General features: G+C 35.5%; 1 protein-coding gene across 1 annotated transcript in view; it reads left to right on the top strand.

The window, feature by feature from the left end:
- PGR (progesterone receptor) overlaps nt 1-23,955 on the top strand; it is a 76,723-nt gene extending 52,768 nt beyond the window's left edge. Inside the window, exons 5-8 of the mRNA XM_014460767.2 lie at nt 13,011-13,155; nt 14,634-14,764; nt 20,574-20,731; nt 23,357-23,955. Of these exons, the coding sequence (XP_014316253.1) occupies nt 13,011-13,155; nt 14,634-14,764; nt 20,574-20,731; nt 23,357-23,512 (590 nt within the window). The 3' untranslated portion in view covers nt 23,513-23,955. The remainder of the gene's footprint in view (nt 1-13,010; nt 13,156-14,633; nt 14,765-20,573; nt 20,732-23,356) is intronic.
- Nucleotides 23,956-24,222: the final 267 nt, after the last annotated feature.

Here is a 24,222-nt window from a genome sequence, read left to right as displayed (position 1 = left end):
GTCCGTCTACCTGTTTACTGGCAGTCGGACATCCTCTCGCAATTCGAGACTGCTAGCTCCTAACTGCTCGCCTGCTGCCTGCTCATCTCCCTAACCACTCACCTGCCTGCCTCTTTGCCCCTAACCACTTGCCTGCCTGCCTGATCGCCCCTAACGGCCTCTTCCTGCCTTCCTGATCGCCCCTAACAAATTCACCTGCCTGCCTGATCACCCCTAATCACTCGCCTACCTGCCTGATCGCCCCTAACCACCTCTGCCTCAGCCCCCACTGCCGCAGCTTCATCTGGAAGGACGTCTGAAGGACATCCAGAAGGTAGTTCAGTTGTCTGGTCTAATTTGCATATTACGCTTTTATTATTATAGATTGTCACCTAAGTTGCTTCCATATCTTGGCTATTGTAAATAATGCTGCATTGAACACAGCATTGTGGAATTGTTGAGTCAGATGGTAATTCAATTTATTAAATTTATTTCTAGGTATTTTATTCTTTATGATTCAATTGTAAATAGAATTTTCTTAATTTCTCTTTCTGATATATCATTTTTACTGTGTAAAGACAAACAATTTCTGAATATTAATTTTGTATCCTGTATTTTACTGAATTTATTTATTAGTTGTAATAGTTTTTGTGGAATCTTTAGAGTTTTTTTAATATAATATCATGTCACCTGCAAATAGTGACAGTCTTACCTCTTCTTTTTCAATCTGATGCCTTTTATTTCTTTTTCCTTTCTGATACTATGGCTAGTACACCAATATCACATTGATTACAAATAGTGAGAGTGGGCATAATTATCTAGTTCCTAATCTTAAAGAAAAAGCTTTTAGCTTTTCATTCTTGAGTATCATGTTAGCAGTGGGTTTGTTATACATGACCTTTACTATATTGAGGTATATTTTCTTTATTCCCACTTTGCTGAGTGTTTTTATCATAGAGTTGTATTTTATCAAATGCATTTTCTGCATCTATTGATATGACCATATAATTTTAATCTTTGTTTTGTTTGTGGTGTATTATGTTAATTGATTAGTGGATATTAAACCAACCTTACATCCTGGAATATATCCCACTTGATCATGATCTTGTTAATGCACTGCTACATTTTGTTTGCTAATATTCTGTTGAGGAATTTTGCATTTACGTTCATCAGGTATATATGTACACACATATATTTTGTAATGTCTTTATCTGGTTTTGGTGTCAAGGTAATGCAATGCTGGACTTGTAGAATGAGTTTGAGAGCCTTCCCTCCTCTTCAGTTTTTTTTGGAATAGTTCAAGAAGGTAGGTATTAATTATTCTTTTGAATCTTGGTAGAATTCACCTGTGAAGCCATCTGGTCCAGGACTTTTGTTTGTTGGGAAGTTGGTTTGTTGTTGTTTTTTAATTACTGATTCAATTTCAATACTAGTAATTGGTCTGTTCAGATTTTCTGTTTCTTCCTAATTCAGTCTGAAAGATTGTATCTTTCTAGGAATTATCCATTTCTTTCAGGTTGTCCAATTTGTTGGCATATAATATATCTCTTAATTTTTTCTTACAATCCTTACAGCGTTTTCTTATAATCCATTCTATTTATGTGGTGTCAGTCATCACTTCTCCTATATCTCATATTTTATATGTATTGGGCTCTATTTTTCTTGATGAGTTTGGCTAAAGGTTTATCAATTTGGTGGTTTTTTTTTAAAGCTCTAAGTTGAATTGATCTTTTCTATTACTTTTTAGTCTAATTTCATTTATTTTTGCTCTAATCTTTATTAATTTTTTTCTTCTATTCACTTTGGGATTTGTTTGTTGTTATTTTTCTAGTTCCTTTGGGTGTAAAGTTAAATTATTTGAGATTTTTCTTGTTTCTTGAGGTAGGCCTCAATTGCTATGAATTTCCCTCTTAGATTGCTTTTGCTGTGTCCCATAGATTTTATTATTGTGTTTCTATTTTCATTCCTCTCAAGATCCTCTTTCATCTGTTCACTAACTAATTCATTGTTTAGGAGCATGTTGTTTAACCTCCATGTATGTGTGTGTGTGTTTTCTAGTTTTCTTCTTATAATTGATTTCTAGTTTCATACTATTGTGATCAGAGAAGATGCTTGATATGATTTCAGTCTTTTTAAATTTATTGAGACTTGTTTTATGGTCTATCATGTGGTCTATTTTGGAAAATGTTCCATGTACACTTGAAAAGAATGTATATTCTGCTGTTCTGGGGTGGAATGTTCCATAGATGTCTATTAAGCCCATCTGATCTAATGTGTCTTATAAGAATACGTTTCTTTGTTGATTTCCTGTATGAATGATCTATCCATTGATGTAAGTGAAATGTTAAAGTACCCTACTATTATTGTATTAATGTTTATCTCTTTCTTTATGTCTGTTAATATTTGCTTTATGTATTTAGGTGGTCCTATGTTGAGTACATAGATGTTACAAGAATTATATCCTTTGTTGGGTTGATGTTTTTATCATTTTGTAATGACCTTTTTTTTTTTGTCTCTTGTTATAGGCTTTGTTTTAAAGTCTATTTTGTCTAAGTATTGCTACCCAGCTTTTGTTTAGGTTTTATTTACATGAAAATCTTTTGATCTGAAGTGAGTGTCTTATAGGCAGCATATGGGGTGCTGTTTTTTTATATAGTAAGCCACCCTGTTTTTTTATATAGTAAGCCACCCTATGTCATTTAATACATTTACATTTAAAATAATTATCTATAATAATAAAAACATAACATGCTAATTAGACTGGATGTCCTTCCAGACAAACCTGGGGCTGCAAGGGCTGAGCGCCTTGCACAAATTTCGTGCATCGGGCCTCTAGATAGTTAATAAAAAGACAGGTATGTAGTTATTGCCATTTTATTAATTGTGTTCTGGTTATTTTTGTGGTTCCTCTTGGTTCCATTCTTCTCATGCTCTCTTGTATTTTGGTAACTTTCTGTAGTTTATGCTTGTATTTCTTTCTCTTTATTTTTTGTACATCTATTATAAGTTTTTTGGTTTATGGTTGGTATATGTGGTTATCAGGTGGGTATGTTTATGGCAGTCTATTTTAAGTTCATGATTGCTTAGGTTCCAATGCATTCTAAAATCCATACATATTTTACTCACTCCCACAAGTATGTTTTTGTCATCATTTTTTTACCTCTTGTATGTGTGTATCCCTTCATTTATTATTGTATTTATACATGATTTTACTATTTTTGTCTTTTAAGCTTCACATTACCTTTATAATTAGTTGATCCACTACTTTCACTGTTTGCCTTTTTCAATGAGATTTTTATTTTCCTATGCTTTTTTATTTTTAGTTTTGACCTTTTATTTTCTATTTGAAGTCTCTTTAACATTTCTTGTAATGCTGATTTCCTTGTGATATACTCCTTTACCTTTTTGCTTGTCTGGGAAACTACCTCTCCTTAAAGTCTAAATGATAGCCGTGTTGCATAGAGTATTCTTGGTTATAGATTTTTCTCACTCATGAATTTGGACATATAATGACAATCCCTTCTGACCTTCAAAGTTTCTGTTGAAAATCAGCTGCCAATAGTCTTATGGGAGCTCTCATGTATGTAACTATCTGCTTTTCTCTTGCTCCTTTTACAGTTCTCTCTTTGTTTTTAACACTGCATTTTTGTTATAATGTGTCTTGGTATGGGCCTCTTTGGTTCATCTTGTTTGGGACTCTCTGCACTTCCTGGGTTTGTATGTCTATTTCCTTCACCAGGTTAGGAAATAGTCTCTGTTTCTTCAAATAGGTTCAGTACCTTTCTCTCTTCTCCTTCTGGGATCCCTATGATGTGAGTGTTGGTAACTTTATATCCTTTAATATCCTTAGAGGTCCCTTTAATATCCTTATTTTTCTTTTTGCTATTTTTAATTGGTGTACCCTACCTTTTCTTCTAGATTGCTGATTTGATCTTCCATTTCATCTAATCTGATTTTGATTCCCCCTACTGTATCTTTAAATTTAGTTATTGTATTTTTTCATTTCTGATTGGTTATTTTTTCTATTATTTTTCTCTTTATTGCAGTTCTGAGTTCATCTCTTTTCTTGAATACTTTGAGCATTTTTATTACCAATGTTTTGAACTCTTTACCTAGTATATTGCTCATCTCCATTTTGTTTTGTTCTTTTTGTGTAGCTTTGGCCTATTCTTTCATTTAGGACATGTTTGTCTCCTCATTTTGGCTGGTTCAGTGTAGTTATTTCTATGTATTAAGTGTGCTACATCTCCCAGGCTTAAAAGAATCGTCTTACATAGAAGGTGTCCTCTGGGTCCCAGTAGTAGTACAATGCCCCTGGTCACCTGAGCCAGATGCTCAAGGTGTGTTTCCTGTGTTGTATGTGCTCTCCTGTTACAATTGGGCTCCCCTGCTGCCGGCACATCTGTGGGTGGGGTTGACCCTCAGGCCAAGTGTCTGTGAGGACTAGCTATGACTACATTGGATAAGCTATTGTGTGGAGGCTGACTCCAGGGAGTGAGAGTCACTTTAGCAGGGCTCTAGTGCCATCCATGCTGTTCAGGTGTTTCAGTAGTGGAGCTGCTTGGGTGGGGCTCTGGTGCGGTCTGAAGCCAGCTGCTGGTTGTGTAGGGTCTGGAGGTCTGGAGTCTCTTACTGAGCTCCTGTGGGGGCCGAGATCAGCTGCTGCTTTCCTGAATTTGGGGCTGTTTGGTAGGAGCTAGAACGTGATCTGCAGTTGGTCGGTGTTTGTGCCAGGCTTGGAGTGGCTTGAGAGACACTATGATGTGAGCTGAGCCTGGCTGCTCCTTGTTGGTAACTATAATGCAAGTTGAGATCAGCCACTGCTTATATGAGGTGTGTGGGCCTTTGGGAGCATCTGATGTGCTTTCTGAGGCTGGTTGACATTTGTGTGGGGTTTGTAGACCTTTGGGAGTGTCTGCAGCAAGAGCCTAGGCCAGGCACCACTCATGTGGAGGGTCTGGCGCCACTGCAAGAGGCTTTGACTGGGCAAGCAGGTTGACTAGGGCAGTGTCTCAGGGAGACACCAGACAGACCTGGGCTAATGGTGTGGGCTGGGCAAGTGATGTTATGTTAATGGACAGTGACAAATTTGGCACGGGCCTTCACAGGGCCTGGCAGGTGAGAGAGAGCTCAATAAAAGAACAATGGTGCCTGCCAGCACTTCCGTCTCCTGAGAGTTTTGATTCCGCCCTTCCAGCCCTCATCTTAAAAGTTAGTCAATTTCACATATGTAAAAACTTAATCAATAAAAAAATTTAAAAAAGGAGACCCCATACCCTTTAACTGTCATTACCAGCCCCCAACTGCTAAGCAACCATGAATCTACTTTCTTTCTCTATAGATTCTGGAGAGTTCATACAAATGGAATCATGCAATACATGGTCTTTTTTGACTGACTTCTTTGACTTAGCATAATGTTTTCAAGGTTCATCCATGTTGTAATGCACTTTTTAAGGAAGAAAAAGATCTATATAATAAAAGCCTAATATGCTAAAAAAAAAAAAAGTTAGTCAATTTAATTTCTTCTTGAACTGCTGCTCCTGCCCTGGAACTTGGAGAGAGTAACTAAGTGTGTGAACCCTTTAATAGCAGCATCTCAATCTCCTGCAGCCTTTTGTCTCTCTTGGGATATAATCCCTGATGGTTTTCAAAGCTAGGTATTATAGAACTCCTCTTCTTGACACAGAAAAACCTAAAATGGGGTTTGGGCTCCTTGTTCCTTAGGAGGACTTCCATAGCCAAGATAGCCCTCCCATTTATTAATTATCACACCGTGGGTGTGGGATCTGTCTGGATCACATCTCCACCCCTCCTGTCCATCTTGATGTGGCTAATTCTGTTAAGCTAATCCTTGGGAGGTTCTCAGTGACGGTTGTTCTATAATTTAGTTGTAGCTTTGGTATGGTTGTGAGAAGTGGTGAGTTCAGAGTTTAACTACTCTGCCCTTTTGACTCTGAATCTCCATTCATTCACATGTTATTGCTCTATGAAAGATAAGACTTTTGTTAAATGAAGTTTCCTAACACACCAGAATGTCAGTTTACTTATTTGAAGTACACAAAAAAACACTGCTCGAAAAACATATTGTATATTCAGGTCATTCTTTCACAATAAGAAAATGTGTTTGGGAAGTCAGATTAAGATCAGATTTAAAATGGTCATCATAACAAAGGTGACAGCATGCCTGAGGGCCTCAAGACACATATATCTGCGGTGCATGAGCGGATTCTTGTTGCCAGGTCGACTTCCTCTTTTTTTTTTTTTTTTTGTCTAGCTCTTCTATTTTCTTGGGCCTGTTATAATAATTGCAGTTTATCTAACATCTCTTTCATAATATTTCAGAGATATCTTTTTTTCTATTATTAAACAACAACAATAACAACAACAACAAAAAAAAACCATTCACAGCTGAAAGCATTCCTAAAAGAAACGGTTTATATAGCCAAAGTTAGCTAGAAAAGGACCGGGCCTGGGGCATGAAGACTAAACCACCAGTGACAGGGCTGGATGGAGAAGACAGGTCCAGCCTCCTAGAACACCCTCCTTTTATACATTATGTTTTCAGGAAGAAAGATGTAAGTTGTTTTTGAAAGATTTTACACTGACAACAGATAAGGGGGAGGGTGGGAAAACGTGAAGCGGGGGGCAGTTCTAAGATAGGTGCACAGTCCGTCAAGGAGGGCTATTCACTGCTTTTGATTGGCTGTTGCAACAGTCCTGAAAGTTCATTGCATAAGCTGGATGAGGTAGTGTCTGGCTACTTCTTTTTAAATAGCCACCTGGAAGTTGATTCAAAGCTCCAACATAAATTCAGGAATGTGAGTAGTATGTTAGTTGGCCTACAGCTACTAATTAGTCTATCATTCTTTCCTCTTTCTCTCACTCTCTGGTCCACGGTAATTTAATTTAGTACATCTCAGAATTTTTCTTTTGTCATTATTTAATGGATGCTTGAAAGATGCTTACCCCTCATGATAGCACATTTACAAATGACCTGTGAGGATACACTTCATCTCTATATGAATGATTTTTACATAGACTTTTTGCTGTAACTTCAATGGTGAAGCAACACAATATTTGCAAAATTTAAAAAATGAACAAGACATATTCTTTCTGTTTAGGAACTTTCAATCCAATGGGATAGATAAGATACCCAAACAACTATAGGGAAAGTGAGATAGATACAGATATAAAGAAAGTTGGACAGAAGAACATTTTTGGCTTCAGGAACGAGAGAAGGCTTGAGACAAGGTGTTAGTTAACTGCACCTTCAGTTAGAAATGAGACTTTGATAATTCATGATAAGAAGGGAAAGCATTCCAGATAGAAGGGATAGTGTGGCTGATGATATAATGAGAATAATAAATTAGGCCAGCATAAGAATGGTTTCCAATTTTTTCAAGTATGAGGGTTCATTAGTAGCATAAAATATATTATAACTTTTTAATAGCTGCTTATTGAGAAAATATATTTATGCAAATGGTTTCTCAAACACTGCTCCAATAAGTACTGGCTTTCTAAGGGTTTCATCACTCAAATATTAAAAACACCACTGAAAATAAATTTATATTGGGGAGAGTAGCAGAAAATAAATTAAGAGCCGTAAGTTATGGGCTGATCAAGCAGAGTCTTACAAGTCAGGATAGGCTTTGGAAATCTATAATAATAAAAGCGTAATATACTAATTAGACCAGAAAGCCAAATGACCTTCCGGATGAAGCCATTGTGGTGGGGGCTGAGGCAGAGGCAGTTAGGGGTGATTAGGCAGGCAGGCAGAGTGGTTAGGTGCCATCAGGAAGGCAGGTGAGCGGTTAGGGATGATCAGGCAGGCAGGCGGGCAGTTAGGGGCATCAGGCAGGCAGGCAGAATGGTTAAGGGCAATCAGGCAGGCAGGCAGAGGTGCTTAGAGGCTATCAGGCAGGCAAGTGGTTAGGGACGATCAGGCAGGCAGGCAAGCAATTAGGAGCCAGTGGTCCAGAATTGCGAGAGGGATGTCTGACTGCCAGTTTAGGCCTGCAAGATCCCCTGAGGGATCCTGGATTGTGAGAGGGTGCAGGACGGGCTGAGGGATCCTCCTCCTCCCCACCCCCATGCACGAATTTCGTGCACTAGGCCTCTAGTTAAATTAATAAGTACACATTCCCAAATCAGTTTCACCTCTAAATATTCCTCATCCTGTATGTCAGGGGTGGGGAACATTGGCCTAAGGGCCATATAAAGGCCCTCAAAATCATTTGGTCTGGCCCTGCCAAGGCATTAGGAGTGAGTTGATTAAATGCTTGACCAAACATAGTGAGCTAAGTTTTTTAAGTTGGTAATTTTGTATAGCCCATGAATGATGTTAATGGCCCTTGGCAGAAAAAAGGTTCCCCACCCCTGCTATATCAATCTATTATAGCAGAGGTGATGTGACAGAGAGGTTTTGGGAAAATATTTCCTTTTTATAATTTTATCTTGATTCTTCTTTTTATTTGGTGGGAAAAAAAATCTACCTAGGTCAATGCTTTGTCATTTTCAAACATTGCATTTTTGAATAAATACTTCTTGGTCACAGCCAGCCTTCTTGCAATCGTCAGTAGCAGAAGACTGAGTCACTTTCTGCCTCTGAAGCATGCCAAAATAGCTTCTGAGTCAGTGACAGCCGTTGCCTATGTGTGTAATAAAGGATTTTTTTCTTTATAAATAAATCAAATTACTTCCCAAAAAAAGGTGTTAGGAAAGAAATGAGATTAATCTACTAGGAGTAAAGTTAGGCTTTAATAATACTCTCAAAAATGATTTTTCTAACATCTTATTCCACTGAAATTATTTACCAAATCAAATAAATACTATCAGTCATTACCATGTTTCTTTTTTTTAATTTCTTTATTGATTAAGGTATTACATATGTGTCCTTATCCCTCCATTGCCCCCCTACCTCCTCCCCCCACTCATGCCCTCACCCCTCTGGTATCTGTGTCCATTGGTTGGGCTTATATGCATGCATACAAGTCCTTTGGTTGATCTTGCCCCCTTACCCCCACCCTCCCCTACCTTCCCTCTGAGGTTTGACCATCTGATCGATGCTTCTCTGTTTCTGGATCTTTTTTTGCCTATGAGGCCACTGACAAAACCATTTCTTGCTTAAACTCTTCCCTTGGCATTCATTGCTTCCCTCCCAGGTAGATAAGTTTCTCTCAATGTACATATTTTCTTTTGTAGATTTCCTTTGTAGATTTGTTCTTCTGCTCACGCCATAAATATGGCATTAGTTTCTCACTCTATACTGTCTGAATGAACTCATTCATAGCCTGTCTTCAGCAACCATTATATTCTGATGACTCCTGAATACATAGTATCAACCCAGACCCTCTACTGAACTTATTGGACCATGCATTTCAACTGCTTGTTATACATTCCCACCTGGATGAACTTCCAAGTCAGCATAAACCTATTCCATAAACCTAAAACCATTTTCTATGTTTTGGAATGGCATCTGGGATATACTCTTGGGTATAGTCCTCTGCTCACTTTTCTCCATCACTTCCTGTCCAATGAGTTATCAGATTCTGTTATCTCTACTTATTAAATACTAGAGGCCCGGTGCATGAAAATTCATGCTCTGGAGGGGGTTCCCTCAGCCAGGCCTTCCCCCTTTCACAGTCCGGGAGCCCTCAAGGGCGGGAGGCGACCTGGCAATCAGGGGAAGGCGACGCCCCATCACACCTCTGCTGCTGCCACTGCTGGCAGCACAAGCCTCGGCCAGACCTGGTTACCTGAGCCTCGGGCGGCCCTGGGCAGCTGGGGGGCTGTATGCATGGCAAGGTGGCCCGGCCATGCTGCATGCCTGCTGCCCCAGTGGGGCTGAGGGGACTGGGTGCTGCCATCTTGTGGCTGTGGGCACCACCATCATTGAGGGTGTAGCAGTCAGTTAGCATATTCCCACCTTATTGGCTGTGGGCGCCGCCATCTTTGTGACAGTGTGAGGGTCAATTAGCATATTCCCTCTTTATTAGATAGGATATGATTCATTAAACATGTTCCACTGCTACTGCCCTGACTTAGTGTAGGTCCTCATAATTTTTTCCTAGATTTCTGCTGTACTTTCCCTTCCTCCTACACAGCCTATTATAACAGTTTCACACTTTCCCCAAATAACCCTCTATTCTGCCTCCAAAATCATCTTTCTAAAACAATTATAATGAATTATGTTATTCCCTTTCTTCTTCAGAACAAAGTCCAAAATTCTTCAACTTATCATCCAAGGCCCTTCTGTGATCTGGCTCCTGCATTTGCAATGTTACCTCCCACTCTTCCTCTTCAAACAGCTCTCAGATTCAATTCCCACAATGCTCTTTGCTCAGTTTCCTGCTTTCTTTTGCCCATATTTTTCTCCCTACCTGGAGGCCCTTCTCTTCTACATCTTCCACTGGCTGGTCCCTAATTTGCCTTCAGGATTCTAATCACCTGTTATTTCCCCTAGAATTTCCCTGAGCCTTCCCAGACTCAATCAAGGCCCCCTTGCTCTCCTGCATCACCCTTGCCTTTGTCAATCACACCACTATTACTCCGAGTTATAATTTTGTTCCTCTTTTCTGTCTGTCTCGCCAGTGTTAAAGACAGAAACAGCATCTTTCCAATCTTTATGCCTAGTTTCAAACATAATGCTTCATCCCAAATAGGTAAATGATAGAAATTTAAATTATGGCTTTGATAGGAAAAGAACTATGCCGCCTTAGACGACTACTAGTAAACATCAAGTCTTTGTTCTTATTTTAATAAGTCATCAAGTATATATTAGGATTGTACTTATTGTGCTATTGCTTTATTGTGCTCCTCAAAGTTCATACTTTGTGTCAGAAGCTACTGAGGTATTTAATGCTCTGCCTTTGTTGTAGATTTAATGTTTTAATACATGGCAATTTCTACAGAAGCAAACCTATATATTTTATGAGAACTCTGGAAGATAGGAGAACCTAGAAAGTCATACAGGCCGTGTCTTTACTGTACTCTTAATTTTTTTAAGCAGTAAGGATTGCACAGTTTGTAACAGGGCTTTTGTCAAAATTATCAGGTCAAGTCACATAGAAAGAGAGGGTATTTTTCTTGTTAAACACAATTAGGGGCCATCCATCACTCTCAATGTGAAGGTTTCCATTTTGATCAGCATCTCAAATGTACTAAGTTTCCCTGATTGTTATCATCAATGGGAATTTGATCTCAGTGTTCCCGTCTTTGTTTCAATATGAAGTAATGAATGATATTACAGTTAATTGGAGAAAAATTGCACTTCTGGACCAGGCATGTTCAAGTCAATTTAACTTTGTACATTTATCACAGATAAGCTCCCTAAAAGACTGAATAAATAAAGCTATTTTCTGAGTTGGATTTCATTCTGTTAAATGGAAAGAGTATACTTTCTGCTATAAATATTGGTAATTTCATAAGTTAAGTTATTTAAGCAAAATTTGTCTTTTATATTATAATATAATAACAGTGTTTCATAATTTCTAGTCCTTAATAATTCCAGAATGCAAAACAGATTGTAAAAAAGGGTAAAATAAATGCAAATATGTAAGTATAAGTCAAATCTGTTTTTTAAAGAACAAATGAAATAACTTATGTAATTTTATCATATTTTAAAAATTGCTCAGAAATTAACATAAGCCCTAGGATAAACAATATATAGCATAGTAAGTCAAATATTTAATTTTATATAATGCTCTCTATAGAAAGTTATAACATTAAGAAAGGTATAGGTAATAAAAATGTATCAGGGAAGATAGTGAAAAATGTTAATCTTTAATACATCTGATTAATTGAACCTAATTTGCTATGAGTCTGCCATTTTCCATATATGTGAAATAATAATCTGTTATATATCTCTAATAACATATATGAAATATATTTTGGACACATATACTTGACAAATACATATTTGTTGGTATATAACATATATAAGAAATGTATACATTTCTACCATTCACATGAAGATGGGACTACGTGAAGTGTATGGAGAGAAGATAACCTTTTCTGCCACTGACCTTGAGATGATTAACAGAATCAGGAAATAAATGTCTTTCTCCCTTGAGATTTAAGAAATTAAGCTGCTTTGGTTTTGTTTTTTAAATTGGTCACTTGTAGGTGTTCTTCAATGGATTCTAAGGGGGAATATATGATGTTATTAAATAGCTCGGTGGAAAGTGATTGATGTTCTAAGACACTAGTTTTCCTCAATACCTATAATAAAAGATTTCTTCCACTCTCATTGTTTTAGCTACATTCAAATACAAATAATTTCTAAATTTATATTTCTAGCTCAATATTTCTCCATTATTCTAATTTACATATCCAACTACTATCTGGATATTTCAGAGTTCCCTCAAATATATCCAAACTTACTATTTATTCTCTAGCCTATTTCTCCTTCTTTATTTTATCACATTAATGTTGTTACCATCATCCATTATTCAAGTAAAATACTGGAAAATCTATTTGCAACTTTCTCCTCTTACCTACACAATCATTTGCCAAATTTCTTTGATTTTACTTTTTAAGTATTTCTTTGATGCATTCTGTTCTCTCTACTCCTACCAGTTTATGGTTATGTCTTAAAGAATTGAGGTTCCTCAACAAACTGATTATATTCTGCCTGGAAATTATCTCTTTTTCCTGATCTTCCAATTGCCTGGTGTACACCCTTAACCTTTTCTATCATTGCACTGTGAGCTTGTTTCTCCTATTGACTAATAAGATTCCTGTAGGGGCAAGGAACCCTAGCATTTTAATGACCAATACATAAATAGTTCTCAATAAATGAGTGTTACATGAGTGAGTGGTGGACAGTTGATTCAATTAGTTAATTCCCAGGATGCTAAATCACAGTGACTATTTTTAACGCTTTCCAAAATTGCTGATTTTTAATGTACAATGTATTAAAATTGAAAATATTATATTATTCTACTCACATTTATTTTAAAATTTCTATTTATTTTTAACATTTTTAGCACAAGTGATTTTGTGATCATTTTATTCTTTTATTTGTTTTGTAGGTTTTAGAAACTTACATATTGATGACCAGATAACTCTCATTCAATATTCTTGGATGAGCTTAATGGTGTTTGGACTAGGGTGGAGATCCTATAAACATGTCAGTGGGAAGATGCTGTATTTTGCACCTGATCTAATAATAAATGAGTAAGTAGTAACTTGACTTTTGTAGTTCTTATTAGCATAAGTATGTATGTAGGATAATCTTGAAAATTACATTTCAACAGATAATCATACATTTAGTGTGCTAAGTAATAGTTTTCTTGAAAGATTTCTCAGAATTACCTCATATCGATTGATATTATCTCATATCAATTATAGCTTGACAATATTAATATAATTATACCATCTTATCAGTTAATTTGATATATGGAGAGTTTTCCTTTTGTTTCAATGTATAGTAATTGTTTGAAATGCAATTTTTTTAAACTTCAGGAATGTATCAAGAAATATACTTAAAGACAAAATTAAATGTTTATGTATCAAATTAAAATTTCTTTGGTGCTAATGAAGATAATGAAGTAAATTATAAATAATTTGCTTGAAAATATTGATTTACCCTCAAAAGGTAAAGACATCTCTCATTAGAGGAAAAACAACACTGAGGATTTATTTTTAAAATTGAAAGATAAATATTTTAATTTACTTGATTATATTTAAATTTCTGTAATTAATGTTCTACATATAATCTTTAAATCAGAATCTTTTCATGGAAATATTTATACTATTTTAATGGTGAATGTTGACTCAGAACTATATAACATAACATATAAATCTTGACAGTTTATAGTTAACTTTTGTATATTGTAATCCATTTTATATCCTACTATCCTTTGAAATTGATAAGGAATTAATATCCTTTATTTTACAGCTCAGGAAACTGAGGCTCAGAAGAATTGCATAACATACCTAAGGATCTGAGTGACAATCTCAATCTTCACTCTTTTGAGTCAAAATCTAGTCTTCATTATTCTTGTTAGCATCATGCGATTAATGTGAATATTATAAAACAGTACATGGTTGAGAAAATAGTTTTTAAAAATGTCCTCAACCTTCAGAATTTGTGTTTGACCTTGTCAATTATTTAATTCTTCCTGATGTTCTTTTTTCTGTATCACCATACATTTCTCCTAGAATAGTTCACAGTGTAACTAGTGCATACTGAATGCTCTGAATTGTACCACTGAACTATTCTATACTCTACTTTCTGTGATGAAAATCCATTCTCCTATTGGATTGCACACAAAAATTCATATATTTTTTTTCACAGAAAGAGTGCATCAGTAAATAAATTATTTCCTGAGCATTCCTTAGTTCCACATTTTCAACTCCTACAACTTCTTGGTGTGATGATAAAAAAAAAGAAATGTTAACCTTGGTCAATGGGTATTTAATATGATTTTCTAACTTTAAAATTTTTTAACCTCAAAAATTCAGCATTGTGAAAAAATTTTGATGTTTAAAATTCCAAATATTATTGCTTCTTTATGAAAAGTCATTTTTAATAATAAATAAGGTAATTACTAAATCTCATATTCTGTAATAAATTACATAAACTGGCTAATATACATGTGTGAATTTTTTTCCCTGTTACTTTTTCTTCTGGGTGTTGTGTATGATGGAAGACAGCGGATGAAGGAATTATCATTCTATTCATTATGCCTTACCATGTGGCAGATTCCACAGGAGTTTGTGAAGCTTCAACTTAGCCATGAAGAGTTCCTCTGCATGAAAGTATTGCTACTCCTTAATACAAGTGAGTATAAGTAACATAATATAAAATACTTACTTTTTTATTTTTTTATTCATTAGGAAAGTTTCAAACAACTATATGATCATATGATTATACAGGAGGTATGAATCTCCTATTGTAACTGCAAAGGAGAAACACCCATTCTACTGTTATAGACATTAATAAAGTTTCATCCTATTTCTCAGGTTTTACTTAACACATAATACTAAAATAACCTATCAGTTCAACCAATTCCATTTTTTTTATAAAACATTAAATGGTTTTTTTAAAAATATATTTTATTGATTTTTTACAGAGAGGAAGAGAGAGGGATAGAGAGTTAGAAACATCCATGAGAGAGAAACATCGATCAGCTACCTCCTGCACACCTCCTACTGGGGATGTGCCTGCAACCAAGGTACATGCCCTGGACTGGAATCGAACCTGGGACCTTTCAATCCACACGCTGATGCTCTATCCACTGAGCCAAACCAGTTAGGGCTTCAATGATTTTTTTATGTTCACACATTTAAGTTATTATAAACTAATTAATATTGCATAGACACAAACTATGCTTCTCTCTACCCACCCCACCAAGGATTTACTATATAAACTACATAATTTTGTTTGGAATCATTCTCTATGTTAGGATAGGCTGTTGTAATAAATAACTACAAAGAGCAGCAGCATCATACAATAGCAGTTTATCGCTCACAACCATAGTCCAGTAGGTTAGCAAGAAAACCCAGGCTCCTTTCCTAAAGGGACACCACCCTCTCCTAGCAGCTTGGAGTATGCCACCGGGTCTGACTAGAAAATGAACATGGAGTGAGAGAGGTTTGGAGGGGAAACCTGGACGTACCATATGTCATTTCCACCCACTTCCCATGGCCCACCTTAACTGCAGGAGAGGCTGGGAAATGCACCTGAGCTCTATACTCAGAAGAAAAAGAAAATGGTATATTAGGAAGCATAGCTTTGGTCACCAGAAAGTAGGGGCATTTTATTTAATTCTCTCTTTTTTTTTTTTTTGTACACAAAGAACAGTGTACCTCTGTCTCAGTGGATCCTCAAGGGTTTGGGTGAGAAAATTTTTAAAACCGTTTTTACCTTTTACCCTTTTCTGTGCTCTTTCCTTGCACAGGTAAGCTCAACTTGAGTGTTTGAATCGAGCCTTCATTCATAGTGATCTGAAAGAGAACAACAGAAAGCAAAGGTCTTAGGTAGAAGGTGAGCCAAAGGTCTCCGCAGTATCTTTGCAGGAACTTCTTTCTAGTGCACACATCTCAAATAGGAGTAACCTATCAAGAGTAAAGGCAGAAAAGCTAAACCCTTAGAAAAGTCAGGGACTGATTCAGGATCTAAGGATTTATAGCCTTATTTTCCCCCTGGGAAACCCATTGGAGCAAAGACCTTCAAGCCTAATTTGATGAAGTGCATAAAGTGGACTAAGGGCATTGATATGAGACTGGCCAAAAGAGTCAGATGGCATAAATTTAATATTACAGCAATTAACTTCTGCCCTTCTCGACAGAATGAATCAGTTCTGCCATAGATGGTCTTATATTATCTCCCAAATTATTTATTATTAACATAATTATGTATTTATGGATAGACTCCATTATGACCAAAAAATCCCAAAATCTCAGTAGCTTAACAACAACAACAAAATTCTGAGTATTTATTCTTCCCACTACATGTTTAATGCAAATCAACAAGAGGGCTCTGTTCATTGTTATCACCTGGTGCCCAAGCAAATGGAGGCTGTATCTTGACACATACTCCCACAGTCACTAGAGCCATGGAAAGGAAGGGAATAAATAGGTATGCATTACGAAAATTTGGAGCCAGGAGAGGGAATTTAGAAAGCTACAATAATTAATACAGTGTGAGAAAAGAATAGATATGTTGTTATTCAAGTCTGACTAGTATATATTAGAACTTAATATACCATAATATGAACACCACAAATCAATGAGTATGGAATAAACATTGCTGGAAAAATACTGTATATTTTGGAAAAACTTGGTTTGGATATTTATCTGAAATTATGATCTAAGATAATACCAGATAATTAACTTAAATGTGAACACTTATGTTGTTAAAAACAAACTAAAACTAATATAAATAATTTTGAAATCTTAAATAAGGAATATCTTTTAAAAATAAATGCAGTGATCCCTGGCTGGTGTGGCTCAGTTGGTTGGGCATTGCATTGAAAGGTTGTTGGTTTGATTCCTGGTCAGGGCACATGCCTGGATTGCCAGCTCTATCCTTAGGAGGCGGGTATGTGTGTGCAGCAGGCAGCCAAACACTGTTTCTCTCTCTCCCTCTGCCTTCCTCTCTTTCTAAAAATCAATTTTAAAAAACCTTTTTAAAAATGCAATAAGTAAGTTGGCAAAAGGAAAGTTTGATGATTGGATGCATAAGAATTTAAGCCTCCCATTTTCCATTATAAACTAAAATACGAATCTTCAGGAAAATATGGCAGGTTGAACACATACATTTTTCCATTGGTTCCTCTAAAACTACACTAAAATATTAGCAATGAGATCTTTAAAAATAAAAATGAAAAGAGAATGAGAGAGGAATCAATAGCAATAAAATGTAAGTTAGCAAGCACAACCAATTTAGCATACCTAAGCCAGAAGTAAGAAAATTCAAGAAGCGCCTTTATTTGTATCACTGAACCTCTGGCATGTTGTTCAATTGGTGACATTTATGAGTTTTTGAAAGGAGAGTGAAGGTAGAGTTAAAAATGGAGTTCTGTTGAAAGTCAGTTTCCAAATATCACCCAACCATGCCAGTTGTTTCTCACCAACTCAGACAGATATTGTAAATTATTCCCTGAAGAGGATATAACAGAAGAAAGCTGTATTGGTGAACCACAGGTACTGTTGAGGGTGAGAGTTTCCATGTTGAAAACAGATTAAGATTATTTGCCAAATATTGAGTCAGCATACTTCTCCCACCTGTCTCCCAGAACCTTGCCTTCCAAATTTATATCCTCCAGATATGGAAAATGAAAATTTCTTCTCTGCAGAATCTGTTTAGCCAGAAAGAAAAATAACTAAATAATAGCAGGGATTTCTCTTTGAAATAGCTCAGCTAGATTTCCCTGCAATAAAGCTCACAGTCAGTGAGCACTACCCATTCAAATATAACTATCAATAGCTTTTTAGTTTTCTACTCTTGAATATAAATAAACAATGAGGAATACTTTCGACATCAAAGACAAAGGCAAAACAGAAAAAAAAAAGAACTTGAAGGAAACAGAGACCATGGAGACAAAAACTTCAGAAAAATAGAAAAGTTAACCCCTCCTTAGAAAGATAAGAGAACATATTGTACCCCATGAAATTAAGAACTGGATACTATGAAAAAAGAATAATACGAAAAGGAAAGAGCCCTTGAAAACTAAAATTATTGATACGTATGTGAAGAATTTAAAAGTCAGTAGAAGCATTGGAAGACAAAGTTGAAAAATGTCTTAAAAGTAGGGCAAAATACTAAAATTTGTGGGAAATCAGAATCAAGAAGGAGATCTGACACCCAAATTGTTAAAGATCTAGCAAGAGAAAATAGTAAAATACAAAAGAAGAAATCAACCAGGGCATCTTAGACAAGTGGCAACAGGACCTATAGATTTAAGCAAAAAGTTATAGGTAAATTGACAATGGAAATAAGAGACTTAGCCATAAGAACAGGAAGTTGTGCCTAGAATCTAGATATATGAATTAAAGATTTCAGAGTTAAATATCTAAATTACTAGTTAACATATAATAAGAGCCATTTCCATTAAAGTCAGCAACAGAATAGGAGCATTTGTCACCACTATTATATTTACTATTCTGGAAGTTCTGAACAATGCACTGAATCATGAAGCAGAAATAAGAGCTACAACTACAGTCATGCATTACTTATAAAGACATTGGGTGATTTCATCATGTGTGAAAAATAGAGTGCACTTACCCAAACTGCACACGTAGGCTATATGGGATCTAGCCTACCGTAGGGGAGTAAAAATAATTTCTCCTCTATTCAGCTTGGTTCTTGGCTGAGACATCCCTGTAATAAATGACAGGAGAAAAACAGAAGTGTAATAACATGTATACCTCCTGAATACATGGAAGAGACCTAGGGAAATTTAGTAATTTGCCAAATAGCTGAAGCCACACCTTAAATTCCATCTTCAGCTGCAGACAAAAGAAGCTTATGGTGGAAGGGAGGCAGTTATTGGAGGTTAACAAGAAAAGTAGAGTCAACAAGGTAAAGATTTAAGTCACTGTCTTCTGCATTGATAAGAGTTCCTAGAGATAAAGTCATCCCCCACTTCCTGATACAGAGCAGAAGACACCCTTTGGAGATGTCCCTTAGAATTGTAAATACCTTTTACAAAGAGTAACTTCTACTGGGCTTTCAGAGTTTCTCCCATGTCTGTTGTTTTTTAAATTAACCAGCCTAAAATAATCCTTATACCAAATAGACATATTTGGGGTGACAGATTCTTCCTCTATATCTCCTGGGCTAAAAAACTGTACAGCATGTTACTGTGCTAAATACTACAGGTAATTGTAACACAATGGTAAGTATTTGTATAATATATCGCATTACAACATCAGTAGGCAATAGGAATTTCCCAGCTCTATTGTAATCTTATGGGACCACCATTGTATATGCCCTCTGTTGTTGACAGAAACCTCATTATGTGGTACATGACCATACTGGAAAGAGGAAAATGAAGGTATTATTTGAATATAGTGTTGTATACCAAGAAAGCAAAAGCTAATCACCCCAAAATTAGAATTAAAATATACATTTAAAAATATAAAAACAATATAATCAAGTGAAGGGATATAAGGGAAATATTCAAAGAGCAATGGTTTTCTCCCATATTAACAGGAAAGAGTTAGAAACTTTAATGAGGTAATGTTAAAATGACAACAAAAAAGATAAATTATCCAGGAATAATCTTAATGAGAGATACTTGAGATTTATATGATATTGACATAAGAAACATCCAAATCTATAGACAATTGTACAAGAGTTTACATGAGCCAAACTAATGACAGTTGTCAGGAAGCAAATCTTAAATGCTCCAGAGAATGACAGTTTGCAGCTTCTTTTGAATTAAGGAGGAAAGGTAAAGAAGATTGCCTGAAGGTGGGAGAAAGCAAGGCAGAGATTGGATTACAGGACAGTTACGATTATGTGCTCTCTCGAGGGTCTGAAAAAGAGGATTAATTCTGGCATTTCCAAGGTGTGTTAAGGTTGTTGCACAAGAACAATGGACAGGGCTAGCTTAAAAACCTTTCAATAAGGAAGTCATAGACTTGGACATGACTACTCACTATGACCTGCCCATTTAGAAATTTATGATCAGATCACCCTGTAAGGTTCTTCTGTTAGATTTATTACAGCACTCCTTCTTCATCCATAGAACACAAGACTTCACAGAGAAATCCAACTATTTTTTAAAAGGAAAGAAAGAAAAAGATTACATGCTGTCGCACACTTAATCAAACCAAGTATTTGAGACAAAGCTGTAGAATACTGTCAGGTGCTCTTTTAAGCAAATTCTAATTTAAATACAATTGACGCAGCTCTAATATAGGTAAGCTGAAATGTTTATATTGCCTGCTTGTTCTTATATTCTTCCAGAGAACCAGAAATTTATATGTCCTAAAAGTATCGGTAACACTATTTCTTATTTAATATGTTGTGTATAGAGTTACGTATCAAAAAAATCATCACACAGCCCAAAAATTTGTTTTATAAACCACTTGTGTCATCATTTTAAGCATAATTGACACTTGTGATTGTCTTTCTACAGTTCCTCTAGAAGGGCTAAGAAGTCAAAACCAGTTTGATGAAATGAGAGCAAGCTACATTAGAGAGCTCATCAAGGCAATTGGTTTGAGGCAAAAAGGTGTTGTCTCTAGTTCACAACGTTTCTACCAACTTACAAAGTTTCTTGATAACTTGCATGATGTAAGTATTTCATTTTCTAGAATATCAATGAATATTTTCTGAATTTCTATAACTTTTTAAATATTAAATCTAAATTTTACATCATATGGTTTCCTTAAATTTATAGTTGTACTTATATTTTAAAACAGTATTTGCATCATATTGCTCAGAATTTATATTTTGCTTTGTTTATTTTTGATATAGATCACCTAAATATCCTCTTACTAGTATTTTTATAATTTGAGGGTAATCTAATAGTTGATAGGAATTGTGATACATTTTCCTGAATATGTTCTAAAATATTTTGGCCTTCAGTTGGACAAAATTTACAGGAAAAGCAAAAGTATGGATGTGGAAAATAACACTCTCATAGCATTTTTGATGGAATTATAAGTTAATAACAATTGAGGAGGAAAAAAATGTTCCTCTACCCTTCAAGATTCTTTTGGCTGGTCTACTAATTAAATGTACATAAGACAAGTTAACAAGAGACAATAACCCAATTTAATAACATATATACATATGGGAACCCCTCATGCATGAGAAAGTCAGAAACACCACATACAGTAGAGGTTCAGAGAGAGGAAGTTAAAATGAGGTATAGATGGCAAACTCTGTGAGTTTGGTAGGTTCTTTTTTATTATTATTAGATTCCACATATACTAGTAAGTGAGATCATACAGTCTTTGTTTGACTTATATCACTTGGCATAATGCCTTTATGGTCCACCCACATTGTTGCAAATGGTAGATTTCTTAATTTTTTATGGCTGAATAATATTTCATTGGGCATATATTTTATATACACATGCCATCTTTATCCATTCATCCATTGATGAACATGTAGGTTATTGCCCTTGTGTATTATAAATAATGCTGCTAGGAATATGAGGGTGCAGATGTCTTTTTTAGCTAGAGTTTTTGTTTCCTTTGGATATATTCCCAGAAGTGGAATTGCTGGATCACATGGTAGTTCTACTTCTAATTTTTTGAGGAACCTCCATACTGTTTTCCATAGAGGCTGTACCAATTTACAATTCCACCAACAGTGTGCAAGAGTTCTTTTTTCTCTGCCTCCATGCTAGCACTTGTATCTCTTGTCTTTTTACTCAGGACCTTTCTAACAGGCATAAGGTGATATCTCATTGTGGTTCTCATTTGCATTTCCCTAATGATATCTTTTCATGTACCTGTTGGCCACTCGTATATATCTTCTTTGTAAAAATGTCTATTCAGGTCTTTTGCCCATTTTTTAATTGGATAATTTGGGTTGGGGTTTTTTGTTTGTTTATTTAATTGTTTGTTGGGGTATTTTTTGCTACTGAGTTATAGGAGTTCTTTATATATTTCAGATAATAACCTCTTACCAGTTATATGGTTTGTAAATATTTTTTCCCATACCTTTGGTTGTGTTTTCACTTTGTTGATAGTTTCTTTTGCTGTGCAGAGGCTTTTTAGTCTGGTGTAGTCCTGCTTTTTTGTTGTTGTTGTTGTTGCTTGTGTTTTAGGTGTGATTTCCAAAGAATCATTACCAAGACTTATGTCAAGGAGCTTTTTTTCTCTATTTTCTAATAGGCATTTAATGCTTTCAGTTCCTACATTTATTTATTTTTTAAAATATATTTTTATTGTTTTTAGAGAAGAAGGGAGAGGGAGAAAGAGAGAAGCATCAATGATGAGAGAGAATCATTGATCAGCTGCCTCCTGCACGCCCCCTCCTGGGGATTGAACCCCAAACCCAGTCATGTGCCTGACTGGGAATAAAACCATTACCTCCTGGTTCATAAGTCAATGCTCAACCACTGAGCTATGTCAGTTGGGCGATCCTACATTTAAATCTTTAATTAATTTCAAGTTAATTTCTGTGAGGGGTGTAAGAGGAGTCAAGCTTCATTATTATTGGCTCCCTTGTCAAATGTTAGTTGAGCCCCAGCCAAGTGGCTCAATAGATTGGAGCATTATACATACAAAAAAAAAGGTTGTAGATTTAGTCCCCACTCAGGGCACATATCTAGGTTGTGGGTTCCATACCTGGTCAGGGCATATGAGAAACAACTAATCAATGTTTCTCTCTGACATCAATGTTTCTCTCTCTCTCCTCTCTCCCTTCCTCCCTCCCTCCCTTCCTCTCTTCCATTTTCTTTAAAATTAATAAACATATCCTCAAGTGAGGATTTTTAAAAACTTAGTTGATTATATATACTCTGGTTTATTTCTGGGCTCTTAATTTTGTTCCTCTGGTTTATTGGTCTGTTTTTATCACTATAACTTTATTGTATAGCTTGAAATCAGGAAGTGTAAGTCTCCTGCTTTGTTCTTCTTTCTCAGGATTTCTTTGGCTTTTTGAGTCAATTTAGTTGCTCTTTCTATCTGCTCTGGGACAAGGCACAGGACACATCTGCCTATTCGGCCGACATTTTTCCTTCCACCTACTTTTATTTTTTAAAATCCTATTTTACTATTATAACATTACACAGTGTGTGATATTTTATATATTCTCTAAAGTGGAGCTAGTTATTTTCATTTTGGTAAGAAGAAAACATCTTGGCGAGTATTTATATTGTTAGAAAAATAAGTTGCCATGCTTGAGTAGTATATGAATTTTTTACTTTTCTTACATTTTTTTTTCCATTTGTTAAACCAACAGCTTGTTAAACAACTTCATCTGTACTGCTTGAATACATTTATCCAGTCCCGGGCACTGAGCGTTGAATTTCCAGAAATGATGTCTGAAGTTATTGCTGCACAATTACCCAAAATCTTGGCAGGGATGGTGAAACATCTTCTCTTTCATAAAAAGTGAATTCCATTTTTACCTTTAAAAATTAAATTTTGTCGTATGTCTGTTTTTGTTTGGGTCAGGATTATGAGGTCTCAAGTTCTTACAATGTTCTTCTCAAAGCCTTACATATCATATCATTCTGTATAAATTCCAGAGAAAATTGTGAGATTTTAACTGTTTTCATTTATACGGTGTAATTAGAATTTTAAGTGTTTTGTGTACCCATATTTTCTTTAAGAGTTTACAAGATTGAAAAAGTACTAAAATTGAGGGTTAAGGTAAACTTAATCTTATACATATTATTTCATACCATTTAGGTGAAGATTTTAAACTTTTGCATCTAACAAATCTGTTTTAGAGAGAAAAAAAATCTTACATGTAATACTAAAAAGCTATTATGTATGTTCCTTTAGGCAGATCCCTTTGTCTCTTCGATTATTTTTTTAAAAATGGACCTTTAAAATGGTATGCAAAATTTTGTCTACATGAGTGTATATACATTTTTGTTAGAAGGAAATTTATAAGCTTTAAAAGATTTTCAAGAGTTTTTAAATGCAGAAAATACATAGAGAAAAGGAGTTTAAATTTTTGAAATAGATTGATGTTCCTCAAACTAGGAAAAGTAGCTCACATATAAGACTGCTTCCCAGTCTGGGGACATAAATCTCTAAAGAAGTTATTAAGTAGAGCCATACTATTATGACAATAGTATTGTGGGTTTTATAGTTTTT

This window comes from Myotis lucifugus, unplaced genomic scaffold, assembly GCF_000147115.1.
Source record: "Myotis lucifugus unplaced genomic scaffold, Myoluc2.0 scaffold_139, whole genome shotgun sequence".
Classification (NCBI taxonomy): domain Eukaryota; kingdom Metazoa; phylum Chordata; class Mammalia; order Chiroptera; family Vespertilionidae; genus Myotis; species Myotis lucifugus.
The sequence above is the reverse complement of the archived record's forward strand: the minus strand, read 5'-3'. Positions and strand labels throughout refer to the sequence as shown.